We start from the raw sequence: 18,734 nt of genomic DNA on the forward strand, positions 1-18,734 counted from the left end.
GAGGACATCGAACAATAGGCCGCTACGGCATTTCCCGAAAAGGAAATCCCGACAAACATCTATGGACGCAAGCGGACTCGCTCTATGTGGGGAGATACTTTTGCCTGCGGTCATTGTGCCATAGATGACGCGTTCGAGGAATTCACCAGAGAGATCGAAGTAGTTGCCATTCCGACTTGATGTTATACTAGTATGCAAACTATTGTGCAATTTCAATAACCCTGGCATGCACACTAACTAGTACACAGAGTACCCATCATTCAACATTGAAGGCTTGAAGAGTTAGAGGCCTTCTGTGCAACGAAGACGTGTCAGACGGCATACGGAAATGACTTGTGGCACCCAAGTTACCATATACCCGATCAACCACACTCAAGACATCTCCTGCTTTGTGGCCTTAAGGTTATATTGTACATTCTTGCGGTATTTCGTAGCGAGATCCGCTGCTATCTTGACAGGGGCATTTGCCCGTAAAATTTCCTACACGCTCCTAGTCAGGAGGTGGGTCCTCTTGACACTGAACGGAAGTGACATACTTCAACACAGTGATTGAGTTCGATGATTACTTCTGTGCATGTCGACTACCAGGATTAGCGAGAAATCAGCGGAAATAAGATACCTACGGCGTTTTTCAGAATCCGTTCGAGAAGCACAGCCTGCCGTTGTGCATGTGGATTCTCCATATCTACGCTTGGGTGGATGGCAAAAGAACGCTACGAATGTTGGTGTGATCCTTCGCGTGGGATAAATCAACGGATGTTCTGCCAACGCTGTGGAAACGACAATTGAGCGAACTTGACAATAATGTGTGCAGGCATTGTCCTTATGGGTACATGGAAAGGCCTTCACGGTGATGCCACTAAGTAACTAAGAGATTGTCCAGCTCGCGGCCTAGGCCTTCTTTTCGTGCTAGCATGTCATTCCATAGTGGCAGTCACTGGGCCGGTGGTCTCCGCACATATATTCGCAAGGGATCAACTCCAGCATAAGCATGCACTCCCAATCAGAGAAGCGTCTCACAATACAAGAACCTACTCCTCTCGTCTCTAATTAGGAATACAATAGGGGAACAATACTGCAGCCTCTTTTCTTAATAATACTACCACGCCTACCTAAGTAATGACCGGGAGGGGAAAAATTCAGGGCGGTACCTGCCGCTGCGATGTCACTGTCAAATCATTGGAAGGAAGGCGCAATCTTGGTCCAGACGGTCTCCTGGCACCCGGCTGCTGCGAAGGCGTCGAGCCTGACTGTACACGGTGACCCGCACCAGCTTCAGTAGATTGCTGAGTAAGTTGTCCGCGAGGAACACCAGTGGACCCAGAGAACAGCAAGGAATCCTGATTCCGCCTTTTGTGCGTAACGGGTTGTTCCATGATGTCCCGACGTGGCCAGTTTCCGAGCGGAGAAGGTTGAACAAGCAACTCCCGCCGTTCTATCCGCGAGGAATTGTGTTCATTCGGATAGACAGCAGTCGATGGTAGTTCCCGTCGGCCCATAAATGAGCCATCAGTGGGATACTGGGGATCCTCGCGAGGTCGTACAGCAACAGCTACAGGTATGGACAAAGGCGCGATGCGAGGCAGAGGGCGAACCGTGGAGATCTGCGTATGGCTGGACAGAGGGATGGGAACAGCTTCACGAAGCGAATTTCTATAGTCAATGACCATCTGTTCAGGGACTGTCATTTGCCGAGCGGGCGGAGATTTGAATCTTTCAATCTCATACTCCGATCCCAGGCCTGCTCTGTCATGATCGAAGTACGCCGGCCGGACGGCCGGGCGAATTGGCTTGGGCGCATACGTAACCACCGCTACCGGTGCGGGTAAGGATTCAGAGCCATTCTTGAATCGTGATGTAGAAGGCGAGTTGAGACTGCTCAGATACTGGCGGCTAGCTGATGAGTGTAGGTGGCGGACTGTGGCGTTCCACACATCTTGGTTATCCCGTTGGCATGTGACTGTCGTGAAGACGACGAGAAAAAAGTAGGCAAGCACTGCGATAAGGTGCCATTGTTCAAATCAAGTCTTGTAAGAGCACGCAGTATTAAGGCAACTCACGGATACCTGTACATATCCACGTGAAAGCCAGAAGCAGATGTTGCGATATACACAAAGAAGTGGAAACACCTAGTAGGCAGAAATGGTGAAATCCCCGGCAAACAAACCCATGAAGCGTGAAAGACTCACTATTGCTGCTGCAATGAACATTGCTCGTAAGCGCGCTCACGGCGGCCGCACCGGCTATGAAAAGCAAGTTAACCTAGTGCACAACAAAACCACGACGACTTACAGAGTTCCATAAGCCAAAACACTGCTACCCAGCCGGATTCAAACCATATACGGGTAGTGAACGGATTGTTGAAGAGGACCTCCACGAAAATGCTTCACAGTAGCCACGTCAAGTAGGTCCGGTGGGGGCATAGGTCAACGTACAGGGTAACAGCAAACACCAGACCGAAAGCACCCAAGAAGGCGAGGTAGATATCGATTTGCACTATAGGAAGAGAACGAGGGGCCGTTTACACACCATCAGGTGGGTCACCAAGAGGATGAATAAAGAACTTAAATGACGTACACGTTTGGCTTGAGGTGGTGAGACTATGATTCCAAACCGCACTTATACAAATTATCGCATTGCATATCACGAACAAACCTGGACCCACGTCAGTACACACGAGGCATGCATGGTTCCGTGGGAAGTGGTGCAAACTGACCAAAAAGCATGTACCGAGCGAGGAGTAGAAGGCTTGTCATTGTGGTTTGGACGCCTTGAGCATAGGGCAAAGGGGCAGTCGCCGGGTGGGTGAGCCGGGAAGGAACAAGGAAGGCGATTTGGCGCAAAGAACCAGCTTCGCGGTGGTCTGGTGATAGGCGCAAAAATGATGCCGCGAAAACTTCTCAAGCGAGACTCCCCATGGGACTTGCCTTTCGGGGAAATACAATACATAATGCATTATCAGCATTGTCCGTGGTAGTGTCTGTGCAGCATCAAATAAACTGATGTCAATTCTCTACAGTATGATACGACAAAAGTAGTGTACGATACAATAAGATTCAACAGTACATGGTGATCGGAGTGTAGGGTAACAGCGGCGGGGCCGTAAGCCATCGTCCATAAATAGCGGATTCATGATGACCAGGCAGTCGTTTCAGGTGAAACATGACAGATCATAAATGACAGTGCCAGCGACTGAGGGCCCCAGTGGTCATAGCGAAGTCATCGGTACGTCCTTTTCCGACCGGTTCGTGATCGGCGGTGGTCGCGAAAACGTTGCAAATACTCCAGAGCGACTCGACCCAGTAGCATGCGTTTCGTCACAGAAATCGACGACCTTCGGGACGTAAGACCGCACCTCTGTCGACGTGTCTCGACGAAGTTGCTCTACCAAGTCGATTATGCGCTGGGGAACTTGAAGACCGGACGAACGAGTGTGCTTATCTACGAAGTTGCCACCCGTAAATGATACACACCAGCCACCTAATGAGATAGATGCTTACCGTACAACGATTTAGCGAGACGTGCGACGCCAATGCGAACGCCCACGACACGATCGTGAGCGAGCTGTCTAAGTGCCTCCCAGTTAGTATCGTCCACGACAAACGAGTTTTTCTCTGTCATCGACACCAGAGATTGCTGACAAGCAACATATCTACAAGAAGGATTGAGGCCGAGAGCAAGTACACAATTGACAACACTCACGTCATGCGTTTTCGATATGAGGAAGCGTGTGCCAAGGCAATGATATCTCGGCGGAGGCCGTCGAGAACAACCGCCCATTTATCACAGTCAGCCCAGATACGCGTGATCTAAAACACAATCTGAATAAGCCTCAGGGCTGCTATCTTCTCGAGACATACCACATGGATCGCAGCATCCCTAACCGTTCCGAAATCATCTTCAAGTCCATTTTTGAGCAGCCTGCACACGCAGTCGGGATGGGATGGAGATCCGGCGAGATCAGCTAGCACCTGAATCAGATTTTCTCTCGCCCGCCAATTCCGCGAGAGCCAGCCTTCTTCCCATGCCTTGACCAGTCCAGGTAAAGATATCATCCCGCGCCTTCCCTTCCCCGAGGGAGTCGACAAACAGCGGAAGTGCCTCAATCGCTTTCAGCCGAACAGTCTCCATCGTCGTCATATCGCATGGCATCCCACCAGACCTGTGAGAGGTCACGGGCCGCGTTCTCAGGCCCGATCACCCGTGCCAATTCACCCAAACTCGCCGCAAGCGTTCTCCGAACTTTGGACGTCCTACATTGGGCCAAAGTCAAGTAGTATTCCCGCAGTTCTCCCCATCTGGCAGATCCTAATGTTAGTGCGACAGCAGGATAGTTGAACGCACACGCAAGGGGGCGAGCCTGGATCATCGAAGAAGTCCAGATCCGGCAATACTATGACAAGAACGTGAGTGTCATGTTTTTCGATTTTCGTTTAAAAAAAGAATATAAGCGCTTCATCCCGCCGTACCTGACCATATTGCACCCGGCATTCTGCAGGCGACTGGATACTGCTCTTTGAAAGGCTGCTCGCGGCCCAGGAAAAGTCGGAGCAACTCAGAAGGTGGTCCATCTTGGTCAGTGTGGAAGGTATACAGGACTTCCCCAAGGGCTTCCAATACCCCGGACCGCACAGCTGGTGATTCATCCCGCGAAAGTGGAACGAGTGTCGAAAGTGCTACGGAACGTCGTAGATGGGGTGATAAACGGGAAAGGACCGCGGGAAGTGCAAAGAGTGAGGAGTGGCGGACATTCCACACCGAATCTGATCGCAAGGAATCAAACAAGGGGAGCTAGGTTGCTGCCTGTTAGTGCAAGGATGCCGCCGAAGCGTGACACTTACTAATGTCAAGACTAATTCTTCCGGCACGACTTTCGCAAGTGCACCGAGCGCAAATGATGCTTCTCGTCTTACCCAGTATACTGGATCTTTACCCGCGCGCTCCACCTCCTTTACAAATACACGCTGAATATCAGGTGCTAGTGAACCTGTTCCAAGATCCAGCTAAGACTACCCGAAAAAGCAAGTGGATCCGCTCACCTCCAGCTGTGACGGCGGCGATCAAACTCATACTCGACAGCCGCCCAATGGCCGCCTGTTCGGTAGCGTCAGTCTCATCCTCCGTCTCCTGACGCGCCTCTACGTCTGCCGACTGCGGTGCCGTAGGCAAAACCGACCCGTACGAGGTAGCCATTCTTGTAGGACTAGGAGTCTGTCTCCTCGTGATGATATGATATACAAGTGATGGGTGAAGGCGGCTCAGTCGACGGTAATTCTGGGAGTGGAGTAACGCAGGGCGGTGGACTTGGCGGAACTACAGACACCGAAGGAACGGGAACCGCGATAGTCGCGGAAGAAAATGGCGGGAGAGAAGATACGGGCGACGATGGAGAGGGGGGAGGAACGGGAAAGTATGGATTGACGGTAGGATCATATAGTTGATCAACGGCTCCCGACGCGGACACCTGAGCTGGTATTTCCGTTGCAGGGGTTCGTGCGGACGCATCAAACCATACGTCCACAAGTTTCGTCTTCTGCAGGTAGGTCCAACCTTCCAATTCCGATTACGATCTGATGAAGGACTTCGTCCTCAAACAATCTTCTTTGTGGCCTCCCAAAAAGCCCGCAGCCACCCGCACCATGATCACCCTCCACCCCTTCGTCTTCTGCGGCATCTGCTTTCTTTATCCTACCCAGCAATTCAACGACAGCATATCGCGCTGGCCCACTGACCATGCCGTTCGGGCTCAGGAGAAAGGTTCCCAGGATAGGCGTGAAAGCTTGAACGGACATCAGGGTCACGTCACCATCAGTGTAATTAGGTTGGCAATCAGCAGAGCTAGGTCGGTTCCTCCACCAATCGGCACCGCTTCGAAAGGGCACGTTTAGTGCGGGACCAACGAGGAAAGATTAAAATAATTCCCCACCGTGAGGAACCACCACAAAATTCCAACGAGTTCGGAGGCCAGCGCCTCCTTAACTGCCTCATCTATAACACGTCATAAAAGATGAACGTGCTGCGTCAGAACTAATATAGTGTGAAGGTACCTTCGTCCATAGCTAAACTTGGAAGCAGTGGTAAAACATACTCGACAGCTTCAAGCGGAGTGACGTGCGCTAGAAATGATGGAAATGCATGCGAAATAAATACCCTACAAGGGAGAGGAGACTGAACTTGCACCGCAGTAATGAGGTAGAAAATAGGACGGAGCTTACCTGTGGTGTGCAGATCTACTGCGGGAGAAAAGGTATATTTTTTCGAGTGTGGTGAGCCCTTCGTCGTCCAGCGCAAAATCCGCTGCAGTGTCAAGTACAGGGTAGGCTTCTACAAGGGGATCCGTCTCAAGCTCTACTTGGGGTGTTAAAGGGGGGAGAAGAGGGTTGGTATGTGGCGGGGATGTGAACCTGTTGACGGCTCCAGACGGTTGTTGCTGCAGGGAAAGAGCGGAAGGGTTCAGTGGTGGATCTTCGGCTTGCGGAGATGTCAAGGGAGTAGACGGCGCAGTATAGAAGGGCAGAGGTGGCGATGACGGAGGGGATTCAAATGGGTTATCTCGCACAGAGGGCGAAGGCGACGAAACAAAAGCGCCCAGGACTTGCGGGGCAGTCAAATTTATATGGTTCGGAGGCACTATGGGCCTAGCGGATGAAGAAGAGGAACGACCTGAGTGCTCCGAGGAGGACACCTGCGCTGACGAGCAGGAGTGTTGGATATCGACAAGAGACACTACTTGACCCATGAATATCATTCAAACGAGCGGGGAAATAACAATACGGAAGACAAACTTTGGCAGAGGCCCGTTTTAAAGGCCTCAGGTGTTCTCCAATGAAGAAGTACGAGTATGAAGGACACGAGGACGACAGACTGCAAACGAATCAGCGATTCCGATGACGCAAGCAGCCTGTTTAGAATACCCGCCAGCAGTAGCACCGGCAGTTAGCGCAGCAAGTCTTCACTGGTGAATGTGACACGAGTTTGATGTTATACTTGGGGGTGACGACTGACAAGGAATCATCACTATTAGGAAAGAAAAGCAGGCTTGTGCCACCAGTTCCCGACGAAGAGACGGGCAAACACCAGATCCAGCAGAGGGCGGGTGAGAAATTTTTGTGATCTAAGGAGGAAGGAAAAACACACAAAGAACGTCCCGAGGACAGGAAGGCGACCTGACGCAAGGGCGAGACCGAAAACTCAGGAAAAAATATTGATTCCGAAAGGATAAATTCGTCAGAAAACGGGGTGACCGGTTTCAAAAATTGGAACCTGGTGTGCAGTCTGGATATGGAATATGATGTCACCATCAGCAAGGCACGTTGTTTGACGTCACAAAAACACATTCTATTGGCTTCTATCATCCTTCTATGTCACATGACTAATGTAACAGGATATAACCCAACATTTAATTTATAATTCCCCCCTGACTACCTTGTCGAGGCACTCCGCAACGTACCTAATGTTGTGCGTGTTCAGCCCCGCCATGGATATTCTCCCGTTATTTGTCAGGTAGATGTGCGCCTTCTCCCCCAACGCCAGCGACTGTTGCTGGTTCAACCCAGTGAAACTGTCCCCTCGACCCATTAGTGATTAGAGACACATCACACTACGCCACTCACCTAAACATTCCTATTTGTTTTATGATATGCTCCCAGTTGCCGGGTGTCTTAAACTCCTCCGTCAACAATTTGTATAGCTGTTCCCTCATGGCAATGATGCGGTAGGCCATCGTTTTGATATCCTGATCCCACTCCTCAGACAGTTTTGGGTCATTCAAAATCAACGACATCTGCCTCGCATTCGTTAAACGCCCATAACACCCCAAAAAAGTGATATGGTGTCCGCTTACAATTCGTGCACCGTGTGCAGGCGGATTACTGATCTCGCTCCGTTGCAACACGGAAAGCTGGCTTCGGATTCGCTTTGCAGCATCACTCGAGGGGGCAATGACGTGGAGAGCCCCCACTCGCTCGCCATACAGCCCAGCGTTTTTTGCAAAGCTCTGATCATATAATTCGTCAATGCAAGTCCCATAAGCTGTTCTCATACACAACCACTCGCCTGACAAATTAGCAATGGCACCCCCTTGTCTGCGAAATATCGCACGGCCCACGCGTCGTTGTTCAAATCACCACTTGCGAAACCCTGGTAGGCGCTGTCGAAGAACGCGAAATGCCCCTTCGATAGCATGATCTTCGCGATCTCCTCCCACTGCTCACGGTTTGGATCCACACCAGTTGGGTTATGGGCGCAGGCATGCAGCAAGATGATGGAGCGGGTAGGAGCATTTTCCAGTGCTGATTTCAAACCATCGAAGTCCACACCAAGGGTCCGTGGATCAAAATAAGGATATTCGACGGGGGCGATGCCCACATTTTTGAAAACGGCATAATGGTTAACTGTACGTCACGTTACACAACACTCAGGGAGAATGCATCAGGTGCATCTGAGATACACATACCCCAGGTAGGTTTAGTCAAATAGACTTGCTTGGTGCCGTTGAATTGGTAAAACCGGCTGAGGAAGAGTGCACCAAGGTGGTTGGCCCCCGTACCGGAGATGGTTTGCACGCTGACAACACGTCCCTCGGTTATGGCCGGAGAATCGGGCCCAAGGATAAGTTTTGCGGCTGCCGAGGTGAACGCTGGGAATCCAATGATGGAAAGGTATTCATGATCAAGGGTAGGGTCATTGAGTAAAATTTGCGTCGCCTGCAGTGAGGGTGTGGTAAAAGCGGTGGAGTAACACCATTGATATAGTTCTGGGTTCTCAGGCATTCGACACTGCGCACCTTTTTGACGACCGGCAAGACCCACGGCTTGTTATCATCATCCCTGTAGGCTCCAACGCTAAGGTTGACTTTATGCGGGGTTGGATCCGCCGCGTAGGCGGCAATTAGGTTGAAAATACTACCATAACACGCATTGCTTAGTGGTCACGCAGAAGCCGATGTCAGCTGTGCCCACCTATCGGGGGGAGCGAGAGGAACATTATCCCAAATTTCTGCGGGTTCACAGCGGCCGAGGAGTGTGATCAGTGCATGTTCGCCGCTTATCCCGGGACTCGGCAGATTACGGCTTGACCTACCCGCAGACATGTTTGTTGGATTCTTGTCGTTAGATAGATGTTTATACACCTGGTTCAACCTGGCCGCCATGATGGAGAGTCAGAGGCGTTGCAACGAATAATAATGATTAAAAAAAGGGTATAAGCAAGCGAAGTAAAAGGTGGAGCCAAACGTAGGACGGCTTTGCCGGGCCAGTGGTCGCGATTGGGATCATGCGTATGCATGTGATTCGCCTAGACATGATCAACAGCCGTCATGCGCCCGTTGGTGCTTGTTACCGATCAGAGCAGATCCACAGACCGCTCCAATGCAGGGGAAGCTGATGGGAATAAAGATGGGCGTCAAGTACTCACCCAGTACAGAAACCGAAGAGGTAGAAACAGGACAAGGAGCGGGTTGATGGAATGCTCCTTTAAAAGTACGTGAATCGTAAGCAGCTGTCACTGAATGGGGAACTTCGAGAACGGTCGGCAGACGGCCGACCACTTTGTAAATCGGGTGCCCGAGGAGAGGTGCCGGGTAAGCAGCAAATCAGATTATCAGCGTAGTGTGGCAACCCAGTGGAAGTTGTGCGTGTACACCGATCTCTGACTCACGAACTGCATGAGACCTACGTACCGCAATGCGCGTGAAGCATTCACCCCCTGCCTCGTCTCAGCTTGTCCCCCATCCTCATCAAACCGCTTCGGGCTTGCTATGACTATAATATACCCCAGACTTTCATTCTACTCGCAATATTCATACAACCCAAGTCGCCCATCTAAGGTTCCGTTCAAACCCCACTGAGGGATTTCTGTCGTCCGCTCTTTCCCGATGGAACTCAAATATTAAATAGTTGCGAGCGGAGATAAGTGGTGGCCCGTGTCGTTGCTGGAGTGGCCACTGTAATCTCCCCAATGTCAGTGTAAACTATTGCCATGCTGCACGTTTTTATGGCGAGGCTGCCGATCAGGTGGCAAGTTTTTTTTTGTTCTTCTTCTTTTTCGTGATGAGGAAGCAATGTCTATATTTCCACCGTGCAGCCAGCAGCGATATTCGCGAATCGCCTACCCTACTGCATGAGAGCCCACCTAGGCAGCATACCCTCGTCATGCAAGCCAGAACAAGGGCCACGTAACAACCACATGCAAAATGGTGCAATCTCGGAGATGGAGATGATCCTGGCGTGCATGCTATTAGTTATATTGTAATGAATCACCTTTATCTCACGATCGACAGCAAGCTTGACTTTGAGGAATGATCATGCGATAATCTTGCGTGCGTGCAATCGGCAGGACCGCAATTATTAGGTGGTCGGATGTGTGCAACTTCGCTGCAACACGCTTGGTACATGTGCAATCCATGTGTGTAAATGGAGAGTAGCAACAGTTCAGTCCAGCAAGGTCCGAGGGAAACATTCACAGAGAAAGAACTGACTCTACACGTCACATGAATACGACGAGTCCAAACAATGTCAAGGTGGGGGAGCGGAAGATGGGACAGAGCAGGATAACACGGACGGATGCACGAGAACAGCACAACGGCAGTCGTCCAAGATGGTGTGTGTCATTGTACCGGAGAAGGCGGAATACGCTATAGATAGTAATGTATTAAGTGAGTAAAAAACAACAGTGCGGATCAAATAGTGGCGGTATGAATGCAACAAGGAGAAGCCTCGTGTATGTGCTCAAGTAGGAGCTAGCGAGGAAAATGGACGAGGAACGTGTAGAACTTGGGCCCATCATGCCATGGCCATCTTTGGGGCCACGGTTCGTTCACTCTCAAGTTTGGCCTTGTTCCTTTCAAAGGCCTGTTGTCTGCAGTCTTCGAGTTTGTTGCAGTTGTGGTGTTCGGGCAAGCGGTGCTGTAGAATTCAGCATGAGGTCAAGTCATACGACCGCTAAAACTATCGGCACATACTACACCGCAGAACTCTGCACGGCAGTGAGGACACTGTCCGACTATGCGAAGAACTGCAGAGTTGCATGGAGTCTCAGCTTGAAGTTGACAACGTTTCTTGGCAGCCATGATGTGTATCTGGCGATGTGGCGACCTAGATTAAGAATGACGCAAGCGTTCATGAGCACAAGCATAAGAAACAGTGGGAAACGGATAGATTCACTGAAAGGTGTGAGGAACGGTCGAAGGGTGGGGCCAAGATGCAAGCAGAGGTGTTTGGGCTGCTGGGCAGGTGGGGGTGCAGAGGCAAGGTCTATCTTTTATGGCCTCCGGCGACGCGTAAGCTGCAGCCTCGCCACCGCCACACCCGCAGAGCGAGACTTCCATTTCTGGAAAAACTTGTTTTGTTATTAGTTCTGAGTTGCCGAATGGCTTCGGCTATTCGGACTCCCAAAATTTTGAACAAGGAAATTTGACCATTGCATATACAACCAGAAATGAGTTCTACCGGAAGACACAGGCTAATGCATTCAAGAGAACTCATCTCCTTGACGGGATCATGACGGACTCATGTGCATGGCAATGGGCCAGCCGCGGTCACTCGGACGCAGGAGGAAGAATAGGGCCGATGATGCCAAGATGCCAATCCCTGATGCAATGTAGAACAGCCCACGCTGGGGACGTTCAGTCTACGAGGGCTAGTCTGGTACCTAAGATCAGGTGGTATGATGTGCTCAGGCAACGCACAGGCTACTACGTAATCCTGGTGTGTTTCAGGCCGTCTGAGGGACTAATTAGTAGGGCAGAGGGTTGTTTCAAGGTACGTGGGCGTTGTTGGGGTAGCTGCAGTGCTGTCCGGCACAACGGACGGTAGCTCTGTCTAGATGCCCACCGGCTACTCCACGTGGTGACATTCCTTTCTAGGATACATTCTCCCTTGAATGCACAGCTATCTTCATGTGCACTGCGCACCCAAAGATAGGATACAGGGTAACGGGATTTCCTTGCCAATTGAGGGTTTTTGATGCAACTTCCCGGAGCCAGCGAACAGGGCGAGTCCCAGGCGACAGTCCCTCGAAGGCACCCCGCGGGGTCTCCGGTGGTGATTTGGAAAAGAATTAGCGCAACCTCACCAGTCCTCCGAACCCGAAACCGAGGGAAGTACACATAACACTCGTTTGGATACGTACTCGTCTCATTCTGGCGGTAGCACTCACGATAAGCTCCCGTTCGACAAAGCACTCTCCACTGTGGGCAACATGTCTCCGTCCAATATCAATGTCTGGCCCAGAGGGTTGAAGATACCACCATTATAGGCTTACATATCGCCTTGCCTAATGTGACCAAATTGAAAGATCTCCTCTGTCGGTACATCACTGGATTTGTCCTGTGCAGCAAAGGTCGGGCGTAGATTTGCGATCCTGTACAATTCGGCTAGGCTGCGAGTACTGGAGACTAGCTGTCCGACCCCCGCGGTTGCTTTAGGGTGCGGGAGATTCCCCCCGAACCCCTTCACCAAAAGGGCGGCCAAGCCCAAAGTTGCAATCAATACCCAGAGTTGTTTCCCGGCGGTACATTTCTGCTTATTAAGTCGCACAACTTAATGCGAAGCGGGGCCTCACGCACACGTTCATATCCCTTCCCAAGAGTTCATACCAGAATTGACTGACAAACGGAGGTACGTTTGAACAATTGAATTGAACTTCTTTCGCTGGTCTGTCATCGCACATCTCCTTCGGTACATCTTTAACCAACACGGATTCCGCGGTAGGAGATGGTACTAGCGGGCCGCCAGCCTAAACTTTGACCCCTGTCCACCTCATGCATCGCTGGAGGGTCGTGCACACATCTACTAACTTCACACTTGCATAAATTCAGGGAGATGGTCATCGAACAGGCCCCTGCTCTGTGCACGTTTGGGGGCGCGTTGTATAGGACTAGTTTCTGTCAAGTCGGCACCTCCAGCCTCGTGCAGACCACCCTTCGGGCAGAAAACATGCAGGTGGTGCGGGGGAGCATATGGTTCTTTTAGGGTGTACAACGTCACTTACACATTCTCCTGAATGGAAGTACGTGGTACTTGTATGTCACCAGTGTGGTACGTGTCTGCCACAACCACAGCTTTTTTTGTCTATGACATGAAGGTGAGCCAAGATTGGGCCTAGAGCGATCCGCGAATAATCCCGCTGCGAAGGTAGTGATTGTATCTCACAGCAGGCACAACACGATTGGACACGGTAATGACTCGTAGGCTAGCGAATCACGAGTGTTGGAGTGACAAGTATTTGCCGTCCGCACCAGAAGTTTGAAATGCATTTTCACAGGCGTGGGCGATATTCTACGTCACGGTGACTCAGAACGCCACCGCGTCATCTTTCGGCTATGTTCGTGGAGGAACACCAAAACACATGGGCGAACTCTAAAGTCGGCCAACACCTCTCCAAATTTCAACCCCATCCCATCGAATGCCAGATCGATCGAGAGCTTTTTTGAGCTTCCTGGTCGGCACTTGCACCAGTTCCTCTGGTGCACGTGCTAGGGCAGTGCTGATCAGAGCAGGGTCGCGCCGTTCCAAGGCGATGAGGATGACCGGGGGCTTGTTCGGTAAGAAGGACGTCGTGTCACGCCCTTGAATAAAGAGAGCTTGCAAGGTGGTAAAGAGTGGGTCGATGAGGGATTCGTCGTAGAGGGTATCGCTGGATACAATCAAGTCGAAAGGCGGGCGCAGCGTCTCCTCGACCCCGCTTGCTTCAGGCCCCTCGTTTGACTGAGCGGCAGGGGTGATAGACAATGGATCACCCCAGTTCCACATATCACTGCTAACGAGCCAATCGAGTGCGCGCACCTGGACGGTACCAGCACGAGTCGAGTGGAGATGTGGCAGGTTTGTTCTGATGTTATTGCGGAGCACTGAATCACAAACATAGGCGGTATCGGTAGCAAGGACATCGTAGCCTAGCGAAGCCAACGCAAGACTGGATTGGGTAAGAGGTGGATCGAGGTAATGATTAATATAGATCATGACGACCGGCATCAACTCCGGGAGTGTCCGACACGAGTTGTATGGACATGTGGAGAATAGGAGGTTGATCAGATGGCGGTGAAAGCAGCCATTGTAACCCGTTTTTGTATGAAAGAAACGGACATATTGCGGGAGGCACATATCGAAAAAGACCAGGGTCAGACTGTCGTTTTCACGGAAGGGGAATAAAGGTATGCGCACGCCGTGAGGCCAATCCCGCTACCCAGCTCCACTGCTCGTGGACGTGTTGTCTTGAGGTGCACGTCCTTGAGCTCGGCAGCCAAGTAGGCGGAGAGGAGCTGAGCGCCGAGCCAGAGGGCGGTGCCATTGCTAGTGCCGTCGGAGGACTGGGCTAGGTAGAAAGTGGAGTAGATGAAGGGGTAAGTGAGGGTGGGAAGGTGCTTTGTTTGGTGAGCAGGAAGGGGCGAGTCAGAGGGCATGTCGGCTGTTGCAGCGATATATGGCTGGTATGCTGATGGATGTCGATGATATATGACTGAGACACGAGGACGATTGGCTTTTGATAAGACCCCAGCTTAGGTCGTGCTGGTAACACGAGGTCCAGTCCGGATTTCGTTGGTTGTACGTCTTCGAGTGTGGCGGTTCCACGCGAACCTGTAAAATCGTCAGTGCAAGCGCTCTTCGCAGTCGCCGTCGTCGCTGTCGAGACTAGCTGCGTAGACCAGGGCGCTTAACTCTGACTTCTCACTAGCACCAACTTGTCAACTCAGTCCACCAGCCATTCACGGCCTGCTGGCCATGAAAGCGTTTCTCAACAGGTTCAACCGGGGCCTCTCGAAAGACAAAGACAGGGACAAGGACAGAGAGAAGGACAAGGACAGGGAAAAGGACAGAGACTCCCTGTTCGTCCGCGACCGCAGCGACACCACAACCCTCAGCTCGTCCACCAACTCCCAGTCGCCCAATGCCACCCCGCTCACCCGCAAGAAGGAACTCGCCCAACTGCCCCCGCTGCGGGAATGGCCGCCCTCACACCCAGCTCACAGTCGCCCGGAGAGCAGGCAGGAACGTCTCTCGTCCTCCTCTCCAAGCATCACTCCAAGCCAGATCCAGCGGTCTACCAGCGCTGGAACCACTGGAACCAGTGCTGCGGACACCCCTTCCTCAATTGCGTCCACGAAACCCCTGCCGGACTTGTCTACCCGGCCTCTCCCACCAATCGAAGAACCCCATGACGCAGACAATGACAGCGGCGTCGGCCTCCCCGTGTCTTCTCCCGTCCCCAACCCTGCAGACCCAACAGATCCTGCCGTTAAATCCAGTGCACTCAAGTCATCCAACGGTTCGGTAAGCACTACCACCACCACCACGGACACGCAGAAAAAGGTCGCCTTCCTGTCCCCCCCGCAAACTCCCTCGGGACTTTCGACGACACAGCCTCTTCCAGAGACCAACAAATCCACCAATACCGGATTGTCACTGCAGTCATCTGCAGGCGCTCCGTCGAAAACCGCCCTTGCTCGTTTTCAAGCAGCACATGGCAAGGATACGCGTGGTTCTACTTCTACCGCCACATCAAACACACGTACAGACGCTACTTCCAAGTCAACCACCACCACCACATCCCCCGCAGCCGCTCCACCCCCTGCTGTGACTACAACTACCGCAGCACCGAGCATCAAAGCAACATCAACACGCACAGCCCCATCGCCATATCCAGTCTCTGTGCGTTCCCAAACCCCCTTCTCCCAAATGTCCGTATCCAGTACCCGTATCCTTGCGGTTTCCTCGTGGAGTGAGGGCGCCGAGGATGATCTTGTCAGCAACCTCGGTCCCCGCGAACGGACCAGACAGGAGGTCCTCTGGGAGATCGTCGCTAGCGAAGAGCGGTATGTTTCTTATCACGAGTTGCATCCCTTGTAAATTCCAGGTAGACTCATGCCGTGCTTCTCCGCGCGACCCACACAGATATGTCTGTGACTTGCAGAAAATGAAGGAAACCTTCATCGATCCTCTCCTACATCCATTTGCAACACCACCAGCTACCTCCCCTACACCTTACGACTACGATGATTATTCAATCGCTCCCTCCAGATTCGAGGCAACCCAGGACTCCATGGATACCCTCCCACCCATAGCTGCACGTTTCATGTCCCCAACGGGTTTCCGTAACGAGGGCCCCTCACCGCAAGCACCAGATACTAAATCCCTCGCATTGACTACTCCAAATATTGATGGAGAGTCCATGGACACGGACGACGACGACACCGAGCACGTGCACGGGCATCAGGGCAACCACGCTAAAGTCGCGGCGAAGCACAGTCATCCCCGCTCACCTTATCGTACAGCATCTGCCGCTGCCGGTAAGAACGGAAAAACAAAGGAGACAGTCCCCTTCCCCTCGCGTTCACACGTGTCCATACCTGCCGGACAGCGTGCGCGCATCAACCAAGCGGCAATGTCCACGCATTCGCTGGGGAGGCAATCTGTGGCAGAACACGATTGTGACAGGGATGTTGCAAGAGATAAGGATAGAAATAGGAAGGACAGTACTAAGACAACGCCAACCATACATACTGCCCGTGTCCTACGGAGGTTCAAACGGTCGCAAACGGGGCCGGATACCGTGCTGCAGGGTTTGGTCCCTCCACACCTTCTTCCGGAAGATTTGCGCATATGTTTGGAGGTCGTTGAGAGCGGCGTTTTGGAGGGGCATACCAAACTTAGTGAAGGGCTCAGAAAACGATACGACGAGCAATACCCCCTTGTGCGATCCTTGGCAGATGTATTTGTCTCGAACGTACGTTTGCATTTATTCCTGCGCATCTATGTACTCAATTTATCCGCCAACAGTCGCACATATTTCAGGGCTACGCAACTTACGTTCTCCATCTCGAGCGTGCGCTCGAACAGGTTGACAATGCACTTTCGACTGCCAGCGAGGCGAAGAAACCAAAAAATCAGGACGCCGCGGAATGGCTGAAGGTGTGCAAGAGTCTGCAGCGGCTGGAAGAGCTCGCATGCGAGAAGGGTGAGACTGGTCTCGCCATCTCCCTCTCGAAGCCGTTTCAGCGGCTGCTCAAGTACCCGCTCCTCTTCCAAAACCTCCTCTTCCACACCGACCCTAGTACTTTCGAGTACGAAAGTTCGCTGCAGATGGTAGCGGAGATCGAGACCATTGTAAGGAGCATCGAAGACGAGAAAATCCAGAAGGAAGATCGGGACAAGACCAGAGATGTGTTCGCCCGGATTGAAGGGTTGGACAAGGTCAAACAACTCGCGATACCGAAACCTGCTCGACTGCTCATAGAAGAGAGACAATTGTTCGCAGTAGGACGAGATACCACGTCAGGCAGTCCAAAGGGATCGAGTCCACCCCCAGCAATCGCGAACAAGAATGTGAAGGGCAAGACTTCGCTTCGCAGGCTGAGTGATGTGCTCGGGTCTGGTTCGGGTATTGGGGGAAAGAAGGACTTGTGGTTGGTAGTCTTCAATGACGTGGTACTGAAATGCCAGCGTACGGGAACGACATCGCTGCCTTTAGTATCTTCCACCAACTCTCGAACCAACTCATTACCAGACATGCAGGGCAAAACCAAGTATGCGACTACAGGACGTCGGAACTCGCATACTAAGCCCCGCAACTTGTACAAGTTCATAAAAGTGAGCGTGTGTTTGTCTGTATGGTGTTTATCACTGACCAAGATTGTGTAGATTGAAACTTGGGCAATAGGGGACGTTGTCCAACCCAAAGAAGGTGTCGTCGCTATGGAAGAGTAAGCAGCTCGGTTTTCTATTTCTATGACCTGCCCATACGTTTTTCCATAGTGTCGTGCGGTCCAAGGCGGAAGCGCACTCGTCTAATAAGCCTAAGATTATACCCCTTCCTGATGACGATGACGACGACAACGACTCCGATGACTCAGATAAAAAGAGCAAAATGAGTTTCTCCTATTGGGGCGCCGACAAGATCACGCTCCAAAAACCAGTCCTGAAGCCTAAGCAACCCGGTGTCGGCGGACCATCGCGTCGCGTATCCCCTGGAGGGACGTCGTACGCCCGAGAATCGTCTGCCAACGCCAAGTTTGGCACACGGCTAATGTCCGCTGACCAAGCACCTGCACTCCGTCCTGGCACCAGGAGAGCACCAACTGTTACAAGTACGAGGACCCGTGTCAATCCTTCTGACGACAGTCAATCTGTCAAAGCCACAGTCACGCGGCCTGCGTGGGGCACGAGTGTTCGGTCAAACCCTGCTAATCCTCCTAAGCGACAACGCCAGACCTCTCAAACAAGCGCAACTACGGCGCGGCCCGATAACCTATCCGCGACTAACAATGGTAGCGGCAATAATGACAACAACAAATCCCAAGCTTCACCTGTTGCATCGGAAGACTCCGCTTTGAATCTATACCGGCAAATCACTATTCAGGATCCGACCCTGAATCAATTGTAGAGTGCTGGACGGGTGTGTTTTTCGCTAGTGGCGTCCAGAACCCTTTTGTTTCCTCATTTCCATATCATTTCGTTCTCGCTCTCTCTGCGCTTTCTTGACTGGCCACACCTCTCCCATTGCCTTAATTACATCTGATGTCCCGTCCTTTCCGTTGCATTATGGCCGACACTCTCCTTCATCCAACTCGACTGTTACTACAACTGCGTTTCCTTTTACTGCTCAGTCAGTTGGTACCCTCCCTTGTTTGATGATACCTCAACAACACTCTCATTGATTGATTTTGGTCTTGTTTTTTCCATCTATTACTTTTTATAACACTCTATTTGCGGAAATACCCAGACAGTACATTTCCCTAC

The 18,734-nt window shown here is 51.8% G+C and overlaps 7 protein-coding genes across 7 annotated transcripts; 1 reads left to right on the plus strand and 6 right to left on the minus strand.

Annotated features, from left to right (window-relative positions):
- Positions 1 to 372: 372 nt before the first annotated feature.
- Positions 373 to 683, minus strand: F5J12DRAFT_903704 (DASH complex subunit Dad4; the record flags this gene model as incomplete). Its single annotated transcript, XM_051748440.1, has 3 exons — positions 373 to 480; positions 537 to 581; positions 624 to 683. 3 exons carry the CDS (start codon positions 681 to 683, stop codon positions 373 to 375), a joined length of 213 nt encoding a protein of 70 aa, XP_051603825.1.
- Positions 684 to 874: 191 nt separating this feature from the next.
- F5J12DRAFT_394900 (uncharacterized protein) lies at positions 875 to 2,872 on the minus strand. The gene is made up of 7 exons (XM_051739209.1): positions 2,717 to 2,872; positions 2,578 to 2,655; positions 2,436 to 2,496; positions 2,293 to 2,384; positions 2,190 to 2,243; positions 2,061 to 2,129; positions 875 to 1,996 (listed from the first exon to the last, which is right to left on the minus strand). The coding sequence occupies exons 1-7, from the start codon at positions 2,754 to 2,756 to the stop codon at positions 1,140 to 1,142; spliced, it is 1,251 nt and encodes a 416-aa protein (XP_051603826.1). The 5' UTR covers positions 2,757 to 2,872; the 3' UTR covers positions 875 to 1,139.
- Positions 2,873 to 2,978: 106 nt separating this feature from the next.
- F5J12DRAFT_807692 (armadillo-type protein) lies at positions 2,979 to 6,153 on the minus strand. Its single transcript, XM_051744680.1, has 11 exons — positions 5,867 to 6,153; positions 5,568 to 5,838; positions 5,268 to 5,533; positions 5,040 to 5,203; positions 4,842 to 4,987; positions 4,504 to 4,791; positions 4,163 to 4,360; positions 3,861 to 4,028; positions 3,703 to 3,809; positions 3,501 to 3,652; positions 2,979 to 3,441 (listed from the first exon to the last, which is right to left on the minus strand). The coding sequence occupies exons 1-11, from the start codon at positions 5,986 to 5,988 to the stop codon at positions 3,209 to 3,211; spliced, it is 2,115 nt and encodes a 704-aa protein (XP_051603827.1). The 5' UTR covers positions 5,989 to 6,153; the 3' UTR covers positions 2,979 to 3,208.
- A 1,168-nt stretch (positions 6,154 to 7,321) lies between these two features.
- On the minus strand, positions 7,322 to 9,434 carry F5J12DRAFT_807696 (aspartate amino-transferase). Its single transcript, XM_051744681.1, has 8 exons — positions 9,082 to 9,434; positions 8,961 to 8,997; positions 8,786 to 8,903; positions 8,456 to 8,705; positions 8,056 to 8,393; positions 7,844 to 7,996; positions 7,614 to 7,783; positions 7,322 to 7,561 (listed from the first exon to the last, which is right to left on the minus strand). Exons 1-8 carry the CDS (start codon positions 9,149 to 9,151, stop codon positions 7,405 to 7,407), a joined length of 1,293 nt encoding a protein of 430 aa, XP_051603828.1. The 5' UTR covers positions 9,152 to 9,434; the 3' UTR covers positions 7,322 to 7,404.
- Positions 9,435 to 10,781: 1,347 nt separating this feature from the next.
- On the minus strand, positions 10,782 to 11,068 carry F5J12DRAFT_714691 (nuclear protein; the record flags this gene model as incomplete). Its single annotated transcript, XM_051740905.1, has 2 exons — positions 10,782 to 10,904; positions 10,961 to 11,068. 2 exons carry the CDS (start codon positions 11,066 to 11,068, stop codon positions 10,782 to 10,784), a joined length of 231 nt encoding a protein of 76 aa, XP_051603829.1.
- Positions 11,069 to 13,105: 2,037 nt separating this feature from the next.
- On the minus strand, positions 13,106 to 14,566 carry F5J12DRAFT_807732 (uncharacterized protein). Its single transcript, XM_051744682.1, has 2 exons — positions 14,163 to 14,566; positions 13,106 to 13,914 (listed from the first exon to the last, which is right to left on the minus strand). Exons 1-2 carry the CDS (start codon positions 14,399 to 14,401, stop codon positions 13,359 to 13,361), a joined length of 795 nt encoding a protein of 264 aa, XP_051603830.1. The 5' UTR covers positions 14,402 to 14,566; the 3' UTR covers positions 13,106 to 13,358.
- F5J12DRAFT_395496 (Dbl-like domain-containing protein) lies at positions 14,412 to 18,691 on the plus strand. Its single transcript, XM_051739216.1, has 5 exons — positions 14,412 to 15,811; positions 15,891 to 16,722; positions 16,776 to 17,585; positions 17,637 to 17,698; positions 17,751 to 18,691. Exons 1-5 carry the CDS (start codon positions 14,721 to 14,723, stop codon positions 18,376 to 18,378), a joined length of 3,423 nt encoding a protein of 1,140 aa, XP_051603831.1. The 5' UTR covers positions 14,412 to 14,720; the 3' UTR covers positions 18,379 to 18,691.
- Positions 18,692 to 18,734: the final 43 nt, after the last annotated feature.

Source organism: Pisolithus orientalis (assembly GCF_024613125.1).
Source record: "Pisolithus orientalis strain OTSU chromosome Unknown F5J12scaffold_4, whole genome shotgun sequence".
NCBI lineage: Eukaryota > Fungi > Basidiomycota > Agaricomycetes > Boletales > Pisolithaceae > Pisolithus > Pisolithus orientalis.